General features: G+C 44.2%; 1 protein-coding gene across 1 annotated transcript in view; it reads left to right on the top strand.

Moving 5' to 3' along the window:
- The window catches only part of LOC124135690 (tetratricopeptide repeat protein 37-like), a 68,261-nt gene extending 50,677 nt beyond the window's left edge, over positions 1-17,584 (top strand). Inside the window, exons 28-44 of the mRNA XM_048395808.1 lie at positions 3,654-3,722; positions 4,871-4,945; positions 5,612-5,753; positions 6,457-6,550; positions 7,006-7,086; positions 7,235-7,362; positions 8,924-9,047; positions 9,223-9,397; positions 10,849-11,022; positions 12,263-12,374; positions 12,521-12,750; positions 13,055-13,186; positions 13,616-13,704; positions 14,222-14,285; positions 15,586-15,713; positions 16,298-16,433; positions 16,940-17,584. Coding sequence (XP_048251765.1) covers positions 3,654-3,722; positions 4,871-4,945; positions 5,612-5,753; positions 6,457-6,550; positions 7,006-7,086; positions 7,235-7,362; positions 8,924-9,047; positions 9,223-9,397; positions 10,849-11,022; positions 12,263-12,374; positions 12,521-12,750; positions 13,055-13,186; positions 13,616-13,704; positions 14,222-14,285; positions 15,586-15,713; positions 16,298-16,433; positions 16,940-17,020 — 2,034 coding nt within the window. The 3' untranslated portion in view covers positions 17,021-17,584. The remainder of the gene's footprint in view (positions 1-3,653; positions 3,723-4,870; positions 4,946-5,611; positions 5,754-6,456; positions 6,551-7,005; positions 7,087-7,234; positions 7,363-8,923; positions 9,048-9,222; positions 9,398-10,848; positions 11,023-12,262; positions 12,375-12,520; positions 12,751-13,054; positions 13,187-13,615; positions 13,705-14,221; positions 14,286-15,585; positions 15,714-16,297; positions 16,434-16,939) is intronic.
- The last annotated feature ends 1,760 nt before the right edge of the window (positions 17,585-19,344 follow it).

The raw sequence follows: 19,344 nt of genomic DNA, 5'->3' as shown, positions 1-19,344 counted from the left end.
CTGCCGACAGCCGGGGTCCACTGCCTCCAGCCGGATGTCCCCGTAGGCGGCCGACTGGCTCTATTCCTGAAGGAATGGGAGACAGTTACATCACAATCCCCAGCCCCCGTCCATTTTAAGGGATGGCCATTTGCCTCGGTGGAAAACTCATCCGCTCCTCCACTTTTCCGGGATAAAGCACACTCCGGTGCCTGCTACCCGAGAGAAGGCGGAATTCCTCCGTGCCGAGGTCGACGCACTTCTTATGAAAGCTGCGATCGAACCGGGTCCCGAGGGACAGGAAAGCGAGGGCTTCTACTCGACTTGTTTCCTAGTCACCAAACAGTGATCTCAACTGTCGAGACAGGAGAATGGCTAACGTCAATAGACTTAAACTACGCCTATCTCCACATACCAATACACCCCGATTTCAAGAAATACCTGAGGTTTTCTTTCGACGGGAGGTGTTATCAGTTCAGTGTTCTACCATTCGGGATCTCCACGGCCCCAAGGGTGTTCAAAAGGTCGGTTCTGCCATCCGTACCTCGACGACTGGTTACTAAGAGCTCTATTGCAATCCCTGAGTCAGATAGCTACACAACAAGTGATAGATATTCTGATCACTCTAGGGTGTATGGTCAATCTCAAGAAGTGAGATCTGAGCCCCACTCAGAATCTAGTCTTCCTAGTGGCTAATTTCAACACGGTGAGAGGACGTGTATCTCTGTCACAAGATATCAAGTCCCTTAAGCGCAAGTCACACTGCTCGTACATGGCTCCAGTTACTGGACAACATGGCGGCGACAGTGGATTTGGTCTGGCGGGCGCGCTTGAGAATGAGTCCCATTCAACAAGCACTCCGTCGACTTTGGGCGAACTCGGAAGATCTCGAGACTGTGCTCGAGACTCCGTAGTGGCTCATTACACACCTCCAGTGGTGGACCGAGGTCGGGAATCACTCCCGTTCCGTCTCTCACAGTTCAAACAGACACGTCACTCTCCGGCTGGGGAGGCGTTCTGAATGATCACACTGCCTCGGGACTATGGTCCCAGCAGGAGATCAAACTGCATATCAATGTGCTAGAACTGAGAGCGGTCAGGTTAGTGTTCCAACGCTTCCCGGATCTGCTTCGTGGCCAAGTGGTTCGTCTAGAGATGGACAACCAAACGGCGATGACTTACATCCGGAAGCAGGGAGGAACGGCGTCTCCGTCGCTTCGACGAAAGACGTGGCAGTTCCTACTATAGTGCGACTCTCACGATATCAGGGTGCTACCTGTTTATCTCCCGGGGGTGGACAACGTCCGTGTGGACGCTCTGTCTTGCCAGATCCTCGCTCCTCACGAGTGGAGGCTCGACCCGGGGATATTCGGGATTTTCTCCCTGTTATACAGGTCGTTACAGGTGGATCTGTTTGCGTCTGGGTTAAATAACCAGACACCAACATTCTGCTCCCGAGTCCACGACCCGTGGTCGGTGGCACCGGACGCCTTTCAGCTAGATTGGACGGACAGTTCTGTGGGCATTCTCCCCAGTACCTCTGATTTCCAAGGTCCTGTCTCAGCTAGGCACTCAGCCTGCGCGACTAATTGTGCTCCTGGCACCTCTTTAGTCGGCGCAGAGTGGGTTTCCAGTAATACTCGGGTTTCTGGCTCAGCCTCCTGTTATATTACCTTTACGACCGGACCTCCTATCCCAGAACGGGGCCCTCCACCCGAATCTCAGGATTCAATCGGTGGCTTGGCCACTGTCAGGAATCGCCTCCAGAAGAGCGGTATTCCTGCACGAGTTGCAGACACAATACTGGCTTCGCAGAGGGATTCGACAAACGTTCAGTACGATAGATAGGCCTGCTATGCGCCCTGGTGTGTCGATAGAGGGATTGCAGATCTTTTTTCTGCAGATCTCGTATCCGTGCTTGAGTTTCTCCAGTCGCGACTAGATGACGGCCTGGCCGCATCAACAGTCCGAGGGTACTCTACAGCTATCGCAGCTTTTCACGTCCCTGTCGACGGGGCACTTCTGGGTGCACACCCATTAGTGCAGCGCTTTTTAGCAGGTGTGGACAGGATCCGACCGCCAGTCCGGCGGATCAGTCCCCCTTGGGACTTGTCAATCATTCTCGATTGGCTGTCCGGTCCTTCCTTTCGGGATCTGTCGTCTCTCTCTCTTCAGCTGTTGAGCTGGGAGACGGCGTTCCTTGTGGTGGTAACGTCCGGCAGACGGGTAGGCGACATTCGTGTTATGTCAGCCGATCCCAAAATAACTGTCTTCCATGGGGTCGATAAATATCACCGGGACAGTCAGTTTTCGTCTACCGGACTATTACCGTCCTAGGGTCGCACACGATTCCACGTGAACGGCTCCTATTGAGCTACCTGCTCTTTCACAGCCTTCCTCGTCGGGGACCACTGCAAGACATGCTCATGTCTTGGATGTCCGCACGACTCTCAAGGCCTATATCAGCAGAATTATGGGTGTCCGTAAGGATAACCAATTAATTTGCTGTTACTGCGGTAGGAAGGTTGGCTCACCTGCGAGTAAACAATCTATCTCGAGGTGGATAGTTTCAACCATTTGTACAGCGTATACGCTTACAGGCAGGGACCTCCCTACCAGGTTGAAGGCTCATTAGGTTAGAGCAGTGGCTGCGTCAAAAGCGTACGCCGCGGCTCTGCCCATTGAGAAGATCTGCTCCGCGGCTATTTGGAGCCAGCCGAGCACGATTCATCAAACCTTACCAACTCGACAAACACTCAAGCGAGCGTACTCGGTCTGGTCAGTCAGTTCTCCGAACTGGGCAAAGTTCTAATCTCTAGCTGATTGAGCATTCGAGATTTTAGACAGTCTTCCGGTTATACTGCTCAGTAATGGTCCGGATTTTATCTTCTGCGGTCGATAAATATCAGTCCTTACTACTCGATAATACTCGTATTTTGCGCACGCACTCCTTCGATCCTCGGGGACCCTCTGGCCTAGCTCAGCGCTGGTTATGGTCTCTCGTGATCTACGCCCTTATATCACTTGTTCAAAAAAAGTGTTGGGGGGTGGGAGGTGTTTCGAGTTCTCAACTTATGACAAGCCGCAAAAACAGGCTTTATCATAATATATGGTCGACCACGCCCTGTCTCTAGCCCCCGCCTTTCGACGGTGGTGCCTCACGATAAGGTTGGTTCCATTTATTGAACTCAATATTTTATTCTGTTGAATAATCAAATACGATGTATTTATTTACGCCTGTTGCTGACGGATGCCACTTCCTAGATTGTCTTTGGGAGTCTGTCTTGATGCAATAAGTGCCCCAAGGAGGATTTAATCAGAAAGAGAATTTTACAAACCTGTAGAGGTTATGAATTCTCTGATGAAATCCTCCTTGGGGCACGGCCACCCACCTCCCCACATTCCGTCAGCATTTGACATATGGAAAGTGATTTGGGTGAGAGTTGCTCCCCCTGGCGTGAGGCGCCGTTGGGGGTGAGGCCCCGTAAAGGTGGTCGTATATCATACAAAAACGAAGTTTTTTGTGTGGTAACATTTTTTATTAAGGAAAATGGTTACAACTATGTCATGTAGATTTTCTTGAGCAAGGAAAATGCAATAAGTGCCCCAAGGAGGATTTCATCAGAGAATTCATAACCTCTACAGGTTTGTAATTTTTTTTCTCACTTTTTCAGCTTGCCCATGAAGCTTTCAAAGTAGCCCAGAGTCTTGACCCAAGTTACGTTGCTTGCTGGATTGGACAGGTCAGTACCGGATCACACCTGTGACACCCAACACTGGCCGCCTTCCCTGCCTGGATACAGTGAAATTCATTAAGAATGATTCATTAGAATGATTAAGATGACTGTTTCATGTTTCTTCTTGGTGTTCTATTTGTTTATATTACATGGGTGTAATAACTTAGGTTGATCTGTTTATTCATGTTTCTTCTTGATGTTCTAGTTGTTTATTCTACACGGGTGTAATAACTTAGGTTGATCTTTTTATTCATGTTTCTTCTTGATGTTCTATTTGTTCATTCTACACGGGTGTAATAACTTAGGTTGATCTTTTTATTTATGTTTCTTCTTGGTGTTCTATTTGTTTATTCTACACGGGTGTAATAACTTAGGTTGATCTGTTTATTCATGTTTCTTCTTGATGTTCTATTTGTTTATTCTACACGGGTGTAATAACTTAGGTTGATCTGTTTATTCATGTTTCTTCTTGGTGTTCTATTTGTTTATTCTACACGGGTGTAATAACTTAGGTTGATCTGTTTATTCATGTTTCTTCTTGATGTTATATTTGTTTATACTACATGGGTGTAATAACTTAGGTTGATCTGTTTATTCATGTTTCTTCTTGATGTTCTAATTGTTTATACTACATGGGTGTAATAACTTAGGTTGATCTGTTTATTCATGTTTCTTCTTGGTGTTCTATTTGTTTATACTACATGGGTGTAATAACTTAGGTTGATCTGTTTCTTCTTGTTTCTTCTTGATGTTCCATTTGTTTATTCTACACGGGTGTAATAACTTAGGTTGATCTGTTTATTCATGTTTCTTCTTGATGTTCAATTTGTTTATTTTACACGGGTGTATTAACTTAGGTTGATCTGTTTATTCATGTTTCTTCTTGGTGTTCTATTTGTTTATTCTACACGGGTGTATTAACTTAGGTTGATCTGTTTATTCATGTTTCTTCTTGGTGTTCTATTTGTTTATACTACATGGGTGTAATAACTTAGGTTGATCTGTTTATTCTTGTTTCTTCTTGATGTTCCATTTGTTTATTCTACCCGGGTGTAATAACTTAGGTTGATCTGTTTATACATGTTTAATCTTCATGTTCTATTTGTTTATTCTGCTAGGGAACACATTGGGTTAATCTGTTTACTCTTTTCAAGGCCCTGATAGCTGAGATAGTTGGACATGATGACGCCATGGACCTGTTCCGTCACACAACCGAACTAGGCACTAATGTAAGTATTCTGCTTCATGTGAAGGATTTGTTACCTATGTATATCTATAATGATTTCTGGCAGCATTATTGAAATAGGATGTTAACATGTTTGATGGAAAGTTACCAGCATGTCAATACAACTACATGCTGGGATACATGTGTAACAGGAAGTGTTCGAACTTTGAAGTAATAACTGGTCTTTTTGTAGCCTTTTTGTAAAGGTTAATTTGGTCATTGTTTGAAGTTCCCTGTTTACCATAGTGGCATGAGTTATTTCCCATTGAGAACTCGGGAATGTTTTCTTCCAGCTATATGACAGCGGTCTGTAACTAATCGAGTCCGGACCAGACAATCCAGTGATTGACATCATGAGCATCAATGTACGCAATTAGGATACGATGACATGCATCAACCAAGTCAGCGAGCCTGACCACCTGATCCCATTTGTCGCATTAGTCTTATTGAACCTGTTTTCTGATTGTCTAGGGATGATATAATTGACACAGTATTGTTAACATTATAAAATGTGAAATAGCTCAGGCTGGCAATGGTCAGTGATAGCATCTATTATCATTGTTATATGTTGGAAGTGCATTTCCTATATATAGCCCAGAGTGCTGTCTATGATAGCTAGTCTGTACAGAGTCATGGAGCAGTGTACTGACAGTGGTTCATGTGTCACCAGGTTGAGGGAGCCATGGGCTACGCCAGCTGGGTATGCCAGGTACTGCAGGATCGCAGCAAGAGGAACACCGATCTGTTCCGGTACAGCATCAAACAGATGGCCGCCATCCCCGCTGCATCGGATGCTCTGGCCAGATACACAGGTGTGGACCAACCTCAGATGATGATGAAGATCATAACTCAGCTGTTTTGTGTGGCAGTGCAGAGTTACGTCCCTTGGACACACCAGATTGTGGATTTGAATCTAGTTCACCTGGATTATATTTCAGTGTTTGTCAGCACTATACCCGTGCTTGTTGGTTTCACCAAAGTGGTAAACATCTGAGACCTGCATCACCTCAGGCTTTCCTCCCACATTAGGCTGATACACTGTGATTTAACTGGAATTCTTTTCAAAGTGGCTTTAAGTCCCAACTCACTCACTCAAATGAATTATGCAGACAATAATCATGAACTAGAAGTTGGATTGACTCGCCTCTCAAATGAAGAAAACATGTCATGATACAAATGAAATACTGGTCAAATCTGTGTGAAGCCCAACTCTGTCATGAGCAACAGTGTAAACTGTGCATAGACGGATTCAGAGGCGGGGTCCAGGGGATCCAGGGGGTCCAAGGGGTCCGGACCTGGCCCCCCTTTTGAAAACCAAATGTAGTATGTTGTAGCTTGTAAAATTATCTGAGAGAGGATTTTGATAATTTGGACCCCCCCTTTTATAAATGCTGGATCTGCCCTTGCAGTGTAAATAAGGAGCCAAGTGAGAAGTCACTTGTTTGATCTGTGTGTAATGTTACACAGGAGTTTACATTCCAGTGTTTGACCACCTCATATGTTTTCTTTGTCCAGGTCGTGTGAAGACAGACATGGCAGCGTACAACATGTACGGTCTGCTCCTGGAGCATCAGAAGCTGTACAGCGGCGCGGCCGAGGCCTTCAGGAGGTGAGATTTAGTCATAGATTAAGTAGTCTGAGAGGGAAACCATGTCATAATAGTCACTTATAGGGTCGGGGAAAGTTGCTGTTTGGGGGAAAACTTTTTCCTGGTTGTCAGGCCCCAACATCCTCAGTAACAGAAATGTGCATGACATCTTGCTAAATATATATGTTCTGACTCTTGATATTTGTAATGATGGTCTTTGAAAGACATTTAGAAGTGATTCACATAAGGAAGAGAATATATGGATGTCAAGTTCTTTATTATGAGGTCATAAATAAAGAAGTTGACATCCATATATTCTCTTCCTTATTTGTAATGATGCCACACTTGGCATTCCATCGAGTGATAGAAAACAGATTTAACCAGGAAAAGTATTGAGTATTCATGTATGGTATTTGGTATTCAGATTCTATATTTTGTCATCAGTAACATGCATGTATTGTACAATTGCCCTTCAGTGCTGTGGAGATCCTGGAGAAGGACTCGACCCAAACTGAGCAGCTGGGTAAAGTCAGGATCAACTACGGAAGAGTCCTATGGTGAGATACTGGAGTGCGTCCTTTCATTCTCCTGGCAAAGACAGAAAAACAAATGTGGGATAGTCACTACTTTTGAAAATAAGGATTTGACAAAGCCAGCTTAAAATCTGTGATATGTCTATGAAATGTTCATGTAATTATGTTGTAGCAAGGGAGGTAACTACAAGGAATCAGTGGAACAGTTGGGGAAGGCCGGAAGTCTGGAGAAGTGTGAGGACCTGTGTTTCCTTGGCCTGGCTCACTACAAGCTGGGCAGATTCGAGGACAGCTACCAGGGTGGGTACAGCAGGTTGTGGGGTGCTGGGCAGGTACCAGGTACAGTAGGTTGTGGGGTGCTGGGCAGGTACCAGGTACAGCAGGTTGTGGAGTGCTGATCAGGTACCAGGTACAGCAGGTTGTGGGGTGCTGTGCAGGTACCAGGTACAGCAGGTTTTTGGGTGCTGGGCAGGTACCAGGTACAGCAGATTGTGGGGTGCTGGGCAGGTACCAGGTACAGCAGGTTGTGGGGTGCTGGGCAGGTACCAGGTACAGCAAGTTGTGGGGTGCTGGGCAGGTACCAGGTACAGCAGGTTGTGGGGGTGCTGAGCAGGTACCAGGTACAGCAAGTTGTGGGGTGCTGGGCAGGTACCAGGGTGGGTAGAGTAGGTTGTGAGGTGCTGGGCAGGTACCAGGTAGAGCAGGGTGTCGGGTGCTGGGCAGGTACCAGGGTGGGTAGAGTAGGTTGTGAGGTGCTGGGCAGGTACCAGGTACAGCAAGTTGTGGGGTGCTGGGCAGGTACCAGGTACAGCAAGTTGTGGGGTGCTGGGCAGGTACCAGGGTGGGTAGAGTAGGTTGTGAGGTGCTGGGCAGGTACCAGGTAGAGCAGGGTGTCGGATGCTGGGCAGGTACCAGGTACAGCAGGTTGTGGAGTGCTGAGCAGGTACCAGGTACAGCAGGTTGTGGGGTGCTGAGCAGGTACCAGGTACAGCAGGTTGTGGGGTGCTGGGCAGGTACCAGGGTGGGTACAGCAGGTTGTGGGGTGCTGGGCAGGTACCAGGGTGAGTGGGCAGGTTGTGTTGTGCTGGGCAGGTACCAGGGTGGGTACAGCATGTTGTTGGGTGCTGGGCAGGTACCAGGGTGGGTACAACAGGTTGTGGGGTGCTGAGCAGGTACCAGGTACAGCAGGTTGTGGGGTGCTGAGCAGGTACCAGGTACAGCAGGTTGTGGGGTGATGGGCAGGTACCAGGGTGGGTAGAGTAGGTTGTGAGGTGCTGGGCAGGTACCAGGTAGAGCAGGGTGTCGGATGCTGGGCAGGTACCAGGTACAGCAGGTTGTGGAGTGCTGAGCAGGTACCAGGTACAGCAGGTTGTGGGGTGATGGGCAGGTACCAGCTACAGCAAGTTGTGGGGTGCTGAGCAGGTACCAGGTACAGCAGGTTGTGGGGTGCTGGGCAGGTACCAGGGTGGGTACAGCAGGTTGTGGGGTGCTGGGCAGGTACCAGGGTGAGTGGGCAGGTTGTGTTGTGCTGGTCAGGTACCAGGGTGGGTACAGCATGTTGTTGGGTGCTGGGCAGGTACCAGGGTGGGTACAACAGGTTGTGGGGTGCTGAGCAGGTACCAGGTACAGCAGGTTGTGGGGTGCTGAGCAGGTACCAGGTACAGCAGGTTGTGGGGTGATGGGCAGGTACCAGGGTGGGTAGAGTAGGGTGTGGGGTGCTTGGCAGGTATTTAGGACACTTACAGGTTGCAGAGAAAGTTGACAGAACTTTGTCAAAGTTTTAAGGAATATGTTTAGTATGATTCACTTCTCTGGAATTACCAATAATCAATGGACTTTATCTGTTATTTATTCCCTCTAGCCTACAACATGGCCCTTGGTATGGCTGAGCTGGATGAGGACAAGTCCCACATCTACTCCGCACTAGGCATGGTGGCCTACAGGTTCGGTGATGTCGAGGGTGCCAAAACAGCACTGTTTAATGGGTAACTCTTCAACATATTTTCATCTGTGTAACACAAAAGATTACATATGTATAGCAATAAGTATTTTAATGTTAAAATGTCACAAATCTTGTGTAACATAGCTGTATAGGTTGCATAAAAAAAAATTATATCCAAATATGTCAGTCCTTTGATTCCCCTGGACATATTGTGACAGATCCCAGCAGGCTCCTCCGTCGGCTCTAGGGCTCCAGGCTCTGTGCTCGCTAGGGCTGCTGCAGTCTGACGCCACCCTCGCCACGGCAGCCATACAGGAACTCTTCAAGCTGGGAGATAAAGATCCATCACTACCAGACGTCACCTGGCTGTCTGCTGCTGTGTGTATACTGCAGGTAGGTGGATACACAGTACACAGGCTTTCCTTCATCAGTAGAAGCAGGAAAGCAGTTTATTTAGGCTTTACTTAGACTTGATGGGGTATTTATAAACTTTGACTCCTCTTGCCTCTGGCACATTCACACACAGAAATAAAATATACCAAAAAGCCTCCCTGACTGACCTCACAATTTTTCATTTGTATTGCCTGAGAACCTATATCTTTCCTTAACCTGATCATACTGAAATATCAGGATATACCAGTAAAATAACAAGAGTTTTCTAAACAAAATGGGGGTTGGCCCAGTGGTCTACACAGCTACAAGTCACTGTTCAAGTTGTGTCCCCTTGTCATACAAGGATTTGCTGGTTCAGGGTTTGAATCCTTGATTTATCCCAAATATGATCCCTTATCTGTCATACCCGAGTAGACTGCTTCCGTGGTTGAGCATCTGCATTATGGCTGGGACTGGTCCAAATTTACTACCCAGGTATCCAACCCTCTATTACCCTACCCTACCCTACCCTACCCTACCCCGGGTACCCACTGTAGGTCTCAAGAGTTGGGAACACAATGTCTAACTGGGAATAGTTTAACTGTAGCCCTGGCAAAAACTGTTTAGATACATGTTTGAAACCAGAGACCATATAGTAGATATATGCTCTCTTATGAAACGATCGAATCATGCGTATGACTGAAGCTTCATCTTTACTCAAACATATGCAAGTCAAAAGGAATGTGTGCATCATCATAAAGAAATGGGAACATTAGCGACTTGTAGTGTAACCACTGAGCTCCAGTGAGTTTTTGTCATTAAACAATATGTTATGTGACTAACCAAGGGTCTGGGTAATACTGTGGGTACCCAAGTCTTTCTCAGGACCCACACGAGTACCCGAGTTACCTGTCCCAGCCCTAGTCTGCATAGAGAGAGGAAGGTGGTGGGTTTGATCCCCAGCCGCATCATACCAAAAAACATTAAAAGATGGTACTTGTTGTAACCCTGCCTGGCCCTCAACGTTAAAGGGCTAAATGAAGGACTGGTAAGCTCGGAGTCAGTATACTGTGTCTGAGTGGGATGTTCATGTTAAACTGTGGCATGGTATCTCTGTGAGCTAGCACTATAGAATCAGCATTTGTCCAGACTAGTACAAACAGCTGCTCACACACACACACACACACACACACACACACACACACACACATACTTGCACGTTGCTATATAAGTGCAATAATCCACTGCTGTGATATAAATGAAATACTATCCAACATGGCATTGAAGCTTTCTCACTCACTTAAGTACAATGGTGACTTCCTATTATGAGTAAATAGTTTGAAGTTAAAAATGTACTACATGTATTGACCACATATGAAAGAAATTGGGTATTTTATTTCAAGATAAAAACAATATTGTTTTCACTTGTGTCCTATCCATGTAGACAGTAAACAGTTTAAATCAAATTACAGGGTAATCTTAAAGAGGCCAAGCGTTCTATTCAGAGAGTTATTCAGAAGAACCCATCCTGTCCGCGGTTATGGCGAGTGTTGTCTTCCATACTGTCCAGTTTCTTCCCGGACCTGGGAGACGCAGCATCCCACTGTGCACGGGCCTCACAGGATCTCGCTCACTCTGAAGACAAGGTACGTAGTTGCAGAGTTTCTAACAGGTCGCCCTTGCAGGGATGCTGGGTCAGAATAGGTCCTGAGTCCTGAAATGTACAAGATACATTTACTTATCACAAGAGGTTACTTTAGAGCTGTTTGGTAGCCTGGCTGACTTAATAAAAGTAATAATTTGCATATTTATGATGCACCAAATTCACTTCCTAAAGCATGCTCAAAGCATAACATTATTACCCTGGTCATTGGATCAGTGTGCACTTGATTTTCATTCTCAGTTCCATGGGAGGTATACAACCGAAGCTGCCTGTGAGGTGCTAGAAGGTCACATTACCATCTCATCCTCACGGTCACCCATTCACTGCTGGGTGAACAGAGGCGTATTTCCCCTTCAGCGTAGGAGATTTTGTTCAAAATATGCCTCTGTTCACCCAGCAGTGACACCACATGTGCAACATGCGCTTCAGGGTGGGGCGGAACCGAACCCAGGGAAGTTGCCTAACATGCATCAAGTCATGTGAACGCCTTGATTAAAAACATGGAAAGATTTGGAAATATCTGTTGATGCCGATTTGGCAGTACACATACTTTGCAAATCCTGTAATCGATCAATATCTGCACAGCCGTTTACAAACGGGATGTTGATATCGATACACAATTTTGATTGGATTATGGATAGACTTGTTAGTCCAGAAAAACTATAACTCCATAATTTCAGCCTAGTTCGGCAAGGTTGGAAACTGGACATATATCTGGTTAATTCCCTTGCCTCAGGAAGATGGTGGTCAGACTCAGTGACTTGGTTTCTTCATTATCATCGTACCCTACTGGTATTGATCACAATGTTCACCGCTAGAAATAATGCTTAGTGTGGCGTTAAGCAATAAACAAATATCAACCTGTTTGGCTTTAGACAACTGTACCAGCATATATGCAACATGATTTTTAATTTCAGTTATCTCTCAACATGATGATGGGGTAAAGGCTGATTCGGTGTGAGGATTTGTGTAATGACCACAACACAGACCTGTATGCTGTGGATAGGCAACTCATTTGAATAGTCACGTGTCCCCTTTGTATTCAGTGTTTTGTACGATACAGGTGATTGTACTCAGCCAGGTCCTCTGTGCAGTGGATGTGTCCTGTCTAGTTGTTTGTTTACACTGTTACTCTGTTAGACCACCAGTTACTCGTGACCTTCTCTTCACATGATGGCAGATCCGACCAAAGTGTCCTGTGTTTAGAGTCTCCTTTGTTTCAGTCGGTGTCCACTCTGTTGACCGTAGGTCAGCTCCAGGGCGGACTCCACAGCAGGTGCGACACACGGAACAATGCTCTGTCCTCTGCGCAGAAGGCTCTGCACCTCTATCCAGGTAGGGATCTGTTGTTTGTAAGATGTGTGTGTTTGATATATCTGTGTAAGGGTGGAATTGTTCCATTTGTCATGTCAAATTTGGTTGGAACAAATTTTGGCTCCGCTGAACTGGAAATTCAAAGGGTCAATATCCCCATTTTTCAGACAAGGTGTCCAATCAGTGCAGTTTGATCGCAGCTGTCCATGCTGAAGCTGTGCTGAGTGGTGATGAGAGACGACGTCAGCTTCTGAACATAGAGCAGCAGCGTATACAAGGAATGCTGGAGTCTGAACACTCCCCTCAGCCTGGAGTGGCACTCTGGTGCTGGAGACAGAGGGTCGTCAGTCTGGTACTCAGTAACAAAGGGAGCGAGGCCAAGGAGGCACTCCAGCAGGTGAGGAACACTTCCAGGGTGCTACACACCGATTCACTGTCACTGATTGATTGCCATGAGGTAAGGAACAGTAGGATGTTCCTGACAGCCTATGCTTGTCTATGTATTGACTCAGGCTTGGTGACTTTGTTGTGTGTAATCGTACCCTGATCTTTTGGGATGTTGATCACATCTGCAATAGATTTGATGCAACAAATACATAAAGTATCTGCTGTTGTTGACATGTTTAACTTGTGAAGTGAATAGAGTTTATAACCAGCTAATTTGTGGTGCCATGACTCTAATTATATTTCTGTATTTGTAGTTATCCTGTCTACCGACTGCCACAGACAGCTCAGGACTGTTTGCTGAGGTCCTTGAAGGAGCCTTGACAGATGACCTCCAGGCCGTTCAAGGGAAGGTCTGCATGGAGGGGAGACAACTCTATCTGTGGCAGGTCAGACAGAATCAGGAGTCAGTGTTCATTCCTTGTGAACAGGGAGATATTCTACCTGTTTTGTACTTTGAACATAGGAAAGGGAGCTATATGAAACAAACAAAACATACAATTTGGTTTGTTTATTTTTGTCCTTTGTTTTCTATATTTACCGCACACTGTACAATTAACAACATTATCATGTGAACAAATTTGAAAATGATTTGAACAAACTTATGTTATTCATGATGTTAATATGTGATGCAGCAAAAAATTACAAAATGGCTGACAATATTTCGTGCTGTTAAGATGTGAAGTTCTACACAGTACATTATGGTACATGTTGTTGGTACTTTCATAGATGTAGAGGTATCACACACCTTTTAATGGCAGTAGACATCCTGCAGTTCTAAAGCAATGGAGTAATGAGACCTGTGTGTCTTGGCCCAGGTACTGACGGAGATGTACCTGCAGAAGGGGCTGATGGCGGAGGCAGACACTACCATCAGACACACTCTGCAGCTGGCCCAGGCCGACAGGTATGCAGGGATGTCTGCAGCTGGGAGGACAATATCTTTACTCTTTATTAGATCTGGCTGTCTGTTTGACCACTTGCTGTCTTGTCAAAACCAATACAAGTCAGCTGGCCGGCCTCTACACACTATATTTAATGTGAAATGACGTGCTTTTCACGTCACAATTAATCCTGTACACACTATGATTTACCATACCGAGAGTCTAAGAGACAAGGCAAACTAATTGTCACACATCATTATTTCACCCAAACCCTAGTTTGTAACTTGTAATGAGAAATTTGCCAAAAGTGGAGTTAACATTCAGGTAAACCTCTTCGGTCTCATGGTGTATGAACCCATTCATCTTGTAAGACCTGGGGTCCCTGCTACTGATATTGATAACATCTTCATCACTGTACTGTTTGTTGTCATAGCAAATAGTATAGTCTGTATATATGTCTATACCCTTTGTTGAATTGTATGTCTGTTTTAAGTATCATCCTCCATGCTTATCTGTGTGACCATGACGTGTTTGCTTCAGTCAGCGACAGGTGCAGCTGGAGTCACTCCTCAAGTTGGCCTCTCTGTCGTACCAACAAATCATGGTAGGTGCAACCCTAGAATAACCGGGGTGATATAGGTCTTCAGCAACCCATGCTTGCCGTAAACAGCGACTAACGGAAACGGGTGGTCAGGCTCGCTGACTTGGTTGATGCATGTCATCGTATCCCAATTGTGTAGATCGATCCCCATGATGTCAATCACTGGATTGTCTGAACCAGACTCGATTATTTACAGACTGCCGTCATATAGCTGGAATATTTCTGAGTGCAGCGTTAAACAACAAACAAACAAAAACAAGCAGTGCAGTACAAGCAGGTGGGCCTCTCCTCAAACTAATGAGCTTACCTGGCTGGCTGTGTGTCATCGTACGCTGATGACAGGGATCGTTGCATTATATGCTGTCAAACACTGATTTGCCTTGCCCAGACTTGATTATTTACAGGATCTCATGTTGCAGTCCCTGTGTTTGTAGGACAAGATGTGAAACCAATCGTCAGTGTTTCCTAGTTTGGTATTGTTTGAATGTCACACACACATTATGTAAATCTATACATGTTCACTCAATCTGTAACTTAATTCACGTCACTCCACATCACGACTGCATCACAAGAAAAGACTTATCAAACAGTGTTTAAAATTACTTTTTAATATTTATGTACAACATTGTAGGACTCAGATTGCCTGGTTTGTGTCAGATTTAGAAGTCTGATGTATAATGGCATGTCAATAATGATTCATTTAGATATCCAGGACTGATTCTCAAATCTATGGCACATTTACAATTCAAACTGTTCATGGGGAGACATGTACTGTACACAACTCCTACACATCACTGTCGTACTACAAATGACTGATCAATTCCAAATTGTATAGATAATTGTCAGATCTTGCACTGACTGAAAGAGACGGACTGGCAAAGAACATTCTGCCTGAACATTAAGTATCTGTAGTGTTCACCCAAATGAACACATTGCTCTAAACAGTGTACATAGAAGTATTAATCACATTTTCTCACATTCTGTCAAAGTGTGGTTCGGCCTTATAACATTGCTATCTAAATAACAGCATATAACATCTGGCCTATCAAAGACGAATATACATCTATCTGGATGTATACATCTGCTGCAATTGAGGCAGTCCATCATAGGTTGGAGACCCGCCATGGATCAGAGTCCAACACATGTATATATAATGTAGCATCAAAAGAGGTATGTGTTTATTCGTATCTATTGTTTCAAACAAAGTGCCAAAAATGCACATTGAGGACATAAGTAATCCTGCTCCTCATCTATACTTCTATAAGTGCTGCTATACGATGACATGGTTGTATTGTGTCTGCAGTCAGGAAGCGGGGACAAGCAACAGCTGCGGAGTGTGTTTGACGAGGCGGCCGCTGAGGTTCTCAAGATTGATCCTGGCTGCTCGGCAGTGCTGCTGATGATGGGAGCGCTGTCCATCAAGAGTAACAAGTCAGTTGCTTCTGAAAGTCTCCCACCCCTTACCTTTCCTTCATGTATTGATGGTAGTCCTTAGATGGGCATTAGTACAGCTCTGACCACCATGACAAATGTCTTTGATTTCAAAATTCAATGTTGGCAGCAGATATCAAGAACATTTTGGTATCCGTTTTTTTTGTTGCTTTTAAATTGAAAAGTTGGCACTTCTTGTAGCAACATTAGTCAGCTAAGTATTAAACAATTAGGAAATTTTCCTATAAATTGTATATTAATGTACTTATTCTGTCTCACATGCTATATGCCCTTCCGACCTTCCCTGCATCACAGCTATGCACGGGATAACAGTGCATGACCCATTTGTTTGGGTGGTGACCATGGTGCTGCTGGGATGTGTTCGGGTGATTTGTTTTTTAGAAGCTGGAAACTTTGTTCAAGCACATTTCCATTTATGATCGAAAGAAGGAAGAAGAAATACATAGTGTGAGATAGGATAGATTTATAAATATACAATTTACAGATGTAAAATTTCCAATATCCAATTACTTTGTTCAGTGCATTATTACATATCACTGTAATTTCTCAACATTTTGTTGCAGAGTTTCTCGTCGACACTACCAGCGGGCTCTGATTGCAGGGTCAGTCAGGTCAAGTAGAGGTCATGATGTCTCTCTGGCTCGTCAAGCTGTCATAAGGAACATCATCTACTCCCAGAAGGATCTTCCTCTAGCTAAGGTACAGTGAGATGATTATCATCTACTCCCAGAAGGATCTTCCTCTAGCTAAGGTACAGTGAGATGATTATCATCTACTCCCAGAAGGATCTTCCTCTAGCTAAGGTACAGTGAGATGATTATCATCTACTCCAAGAAGGATCTTCCTCTAGCTAAGGTGGGGTGTCTGGAATATAAGCTTCTTCCAGAAGGATCTTCCTCTGGTTCATGTAGGGTGTCAGGAATATCATCTACCCCCACAAGGTCTGGAATTGTTCGGATATCGTTCCTTTCAAATGTATAGATACTGTAATGCCACACTCAGTTTTCACATTGTAATAAATATATATGATGAGCAGATTATCTGTCCAGATATTCAAGAGCAAACCCAAAGACAGTGCCATACAAAACATCTCCTTACATACCCACCTCTAACTTAAAGTACTGACTGCAACAAACTCATCTGTGGTGTAGATATGTTATCACTTGGATGTTACTTGTACTTCATGGCTATCTATCTGCTTGCAGAAAATTGCTGATGAAGCAGTTTGTGATGGCGATGAGGCAACAGTGAACCTCTACTCCCAGCTCAAAGGGGACGAAGACTGAACATGGGCATATTGTCATTGTGTTTGTTTGTTTTGGCGAGTATTCTGTGATAAACAAATACTGTTATGAAGATTGCCTGTTATTGTGTTTGACATTTCTAAGAAAATGTGACCTTACAGTTTGTTTTGAAAATTGGAAATAATGACATATATGTACTTATAATTGAAAAGATAATTGATATCGGTTAAAGTAAAATCCCTTTAGAAATAGATATGAATCCATATCTAAATACAGGAAATTTTCTGAAATTCTGAAATTTGTCTGAAGTGAATCCGGATTATGTTTCTTGCATCCAACTATTATTTACAATGTGTTGATAGATTGAAAGAAGCCTGAGATCCAAAGTCTGGTAATAAAATGGTAATATGAAAGTAAGGTATTAACTTTTATCCATGCTTTATGACTAAGTTTGTCCAATCCTGTCAGCTCCAGCAAAGTATGCCGAACACTCGCTAAAGTGAAAGGAGAGCTATTTCCCCAAAATAGATTCCCCAAAATGGGGGTATGTGTTATATTCAAGAAAATGAGGTAAAAGACATAATAAATTCATAAATTTAATAATAATTTGTTTTTATTTTTATATGTTTTTGCTCTCCTGCCTTCAAGTGTTATGGGGATAAATATCTGTAAAAGAAGTAGTTGCATTGGCGTGGCCTAATGACATGGAAGTTGTTGTGGCCTGGACATGAGGGTAACCGAGATGTCAGACATCAGCCTGATGCTCATCTTCCCAAAGCAAGAGTGTTAACTGACTATAAAATTCCAGTCTCACCCTTGCCCAACTAGGTATTATGGAGTTACATTTTGGCTGGACTAAGGAGTCTATTCATAGTCCAATCAAAATCGCGCAACGAAATCGAAATCCGGTTGGTAAACCGTCCTGCAGATTTCGGTCGATTGCAGGATTAACAAAGCATGTGCACCGCCAACTCGTTGTCAACAGATATTTTCCAAATCTTTTCATGTTTTTAATCAACGTGCTCGTGTGATTTGATGCACTTTGTGGTGTACGACCCTTTTTATCACAATATAGATCTTGATTATTGAGCAGATTGTCTTCACTGGGTGCTGCCATTTTGTTTTAAGCAAATGCAGGTGAAACAAGAGGTGGAATCTGATTGGTCCATATGAGAGGCTTAGAAGGTACATAACCCGTAATAGCCACTGGTGTCGCTACGATCGAGCCCAGGAATTCCAGCCTAGTTCGGCAAGGGTGGTAACTAGACTTTTATAGTCAGTTAACTCTCTAGCCTCGGGAAGATACCTGATGCTCAATAGTAGGTGTAATGAATCATCCAACTATTGGTGCACGGCAGCTGCTGGCATTGTATTGATGTCAAGTGAGTGAGTGAGTGAGTTGGGTTTAACTCCACTTAAAACAGTTTTCAGTTATATCACAGCATGTCAGCTTAATGTGGGAGGAAAGCCCCTAGTGATGCAGGTCTCAGACGTTTACCACTTCGGTGACCATGACTTATCAAACTAATGCCTGGTATTGCAATAGTTGCACCCTTATTGCATTAAGTAAGGATACTATATATGGATAAAGGTCTTTATTACAGTTAGAGACCCGTGAAGATCCGGGGTAGGTTTTCACCAACCCATGCTTGCCGTGAAAGGCGGTTATGCTTGTCGTAAGAGAGGGGACTAACGGGATCGGGTGGTCAGATCCCAATTGTGTGGATCGATGATCATGATATTAATCACTGGATTGTCTGGTCCAGACTCGATTATTTACAGACCACCGTCATATAGCTGGAATATTGCTTAGTGCTGTGTTAAACAACAAACAAACTAATAAACTAAACTATTACAGTTAGGAGCAAGTTAAGGTGTAGGTTCTTACACAGTTATCAAGCAACGAATAAGTTGTTCATCCATATATTTTATCCTTACTTAGAACTCAACTCCTAAATTCCTAAGGAAGAAACTATAGTTTCACAATAATTCTATTAGCCTGCAGTTGTGCACATTTTGCCTTCAACACATATGTTGGGGTTAGAGTTACCTGCCCTTGTGTACTGTACTATTGACAAAGACTATATATAAGTATATACTTTTGATAGAGATATTCTTAGTGTCCAGGCAGGGATTTATATAAGGAACTTATTGCTTGGAGATGTCAGACGAATACTATTTGCTACTACAAGGTTGTGGAAGGATTCAGCTTCATTTCAACCTAAACACACATAAAGATGTCTTCAAAGCTTTCTGACAGTATGAGATATGTCCGTATCCCTATCAAAATGTGACTGGTATATATGCTTTAGTGACTTGTATGGATCGGGGGAGTACATCAGTGATATATAGGACTTTTGTTTTGA

The sequence above is a fragment of the Haliotis rufescens genome, unplaced genomic scaffold (assembly GCF_023055435.1).
Source record: "Haliotis rufescens isolate VD_foot unplaced genomic scaffold, xgHalRufe1.0.p SCAF_1, whole genome shotgun sequence".
Classification (NCBI taxonomy): domain Eukaryota; kingdom Metazoa; phylum Mollusca; class Gastropoda; order Lepetellida; family Haliotidae; genus Haliotis; species Haliotis rufescens.
The sequence above is the reverse complement of the archived record's forward strand: the minus strand, read 5'-3'. Positions and strand labels throughout refer to the sequence as shown.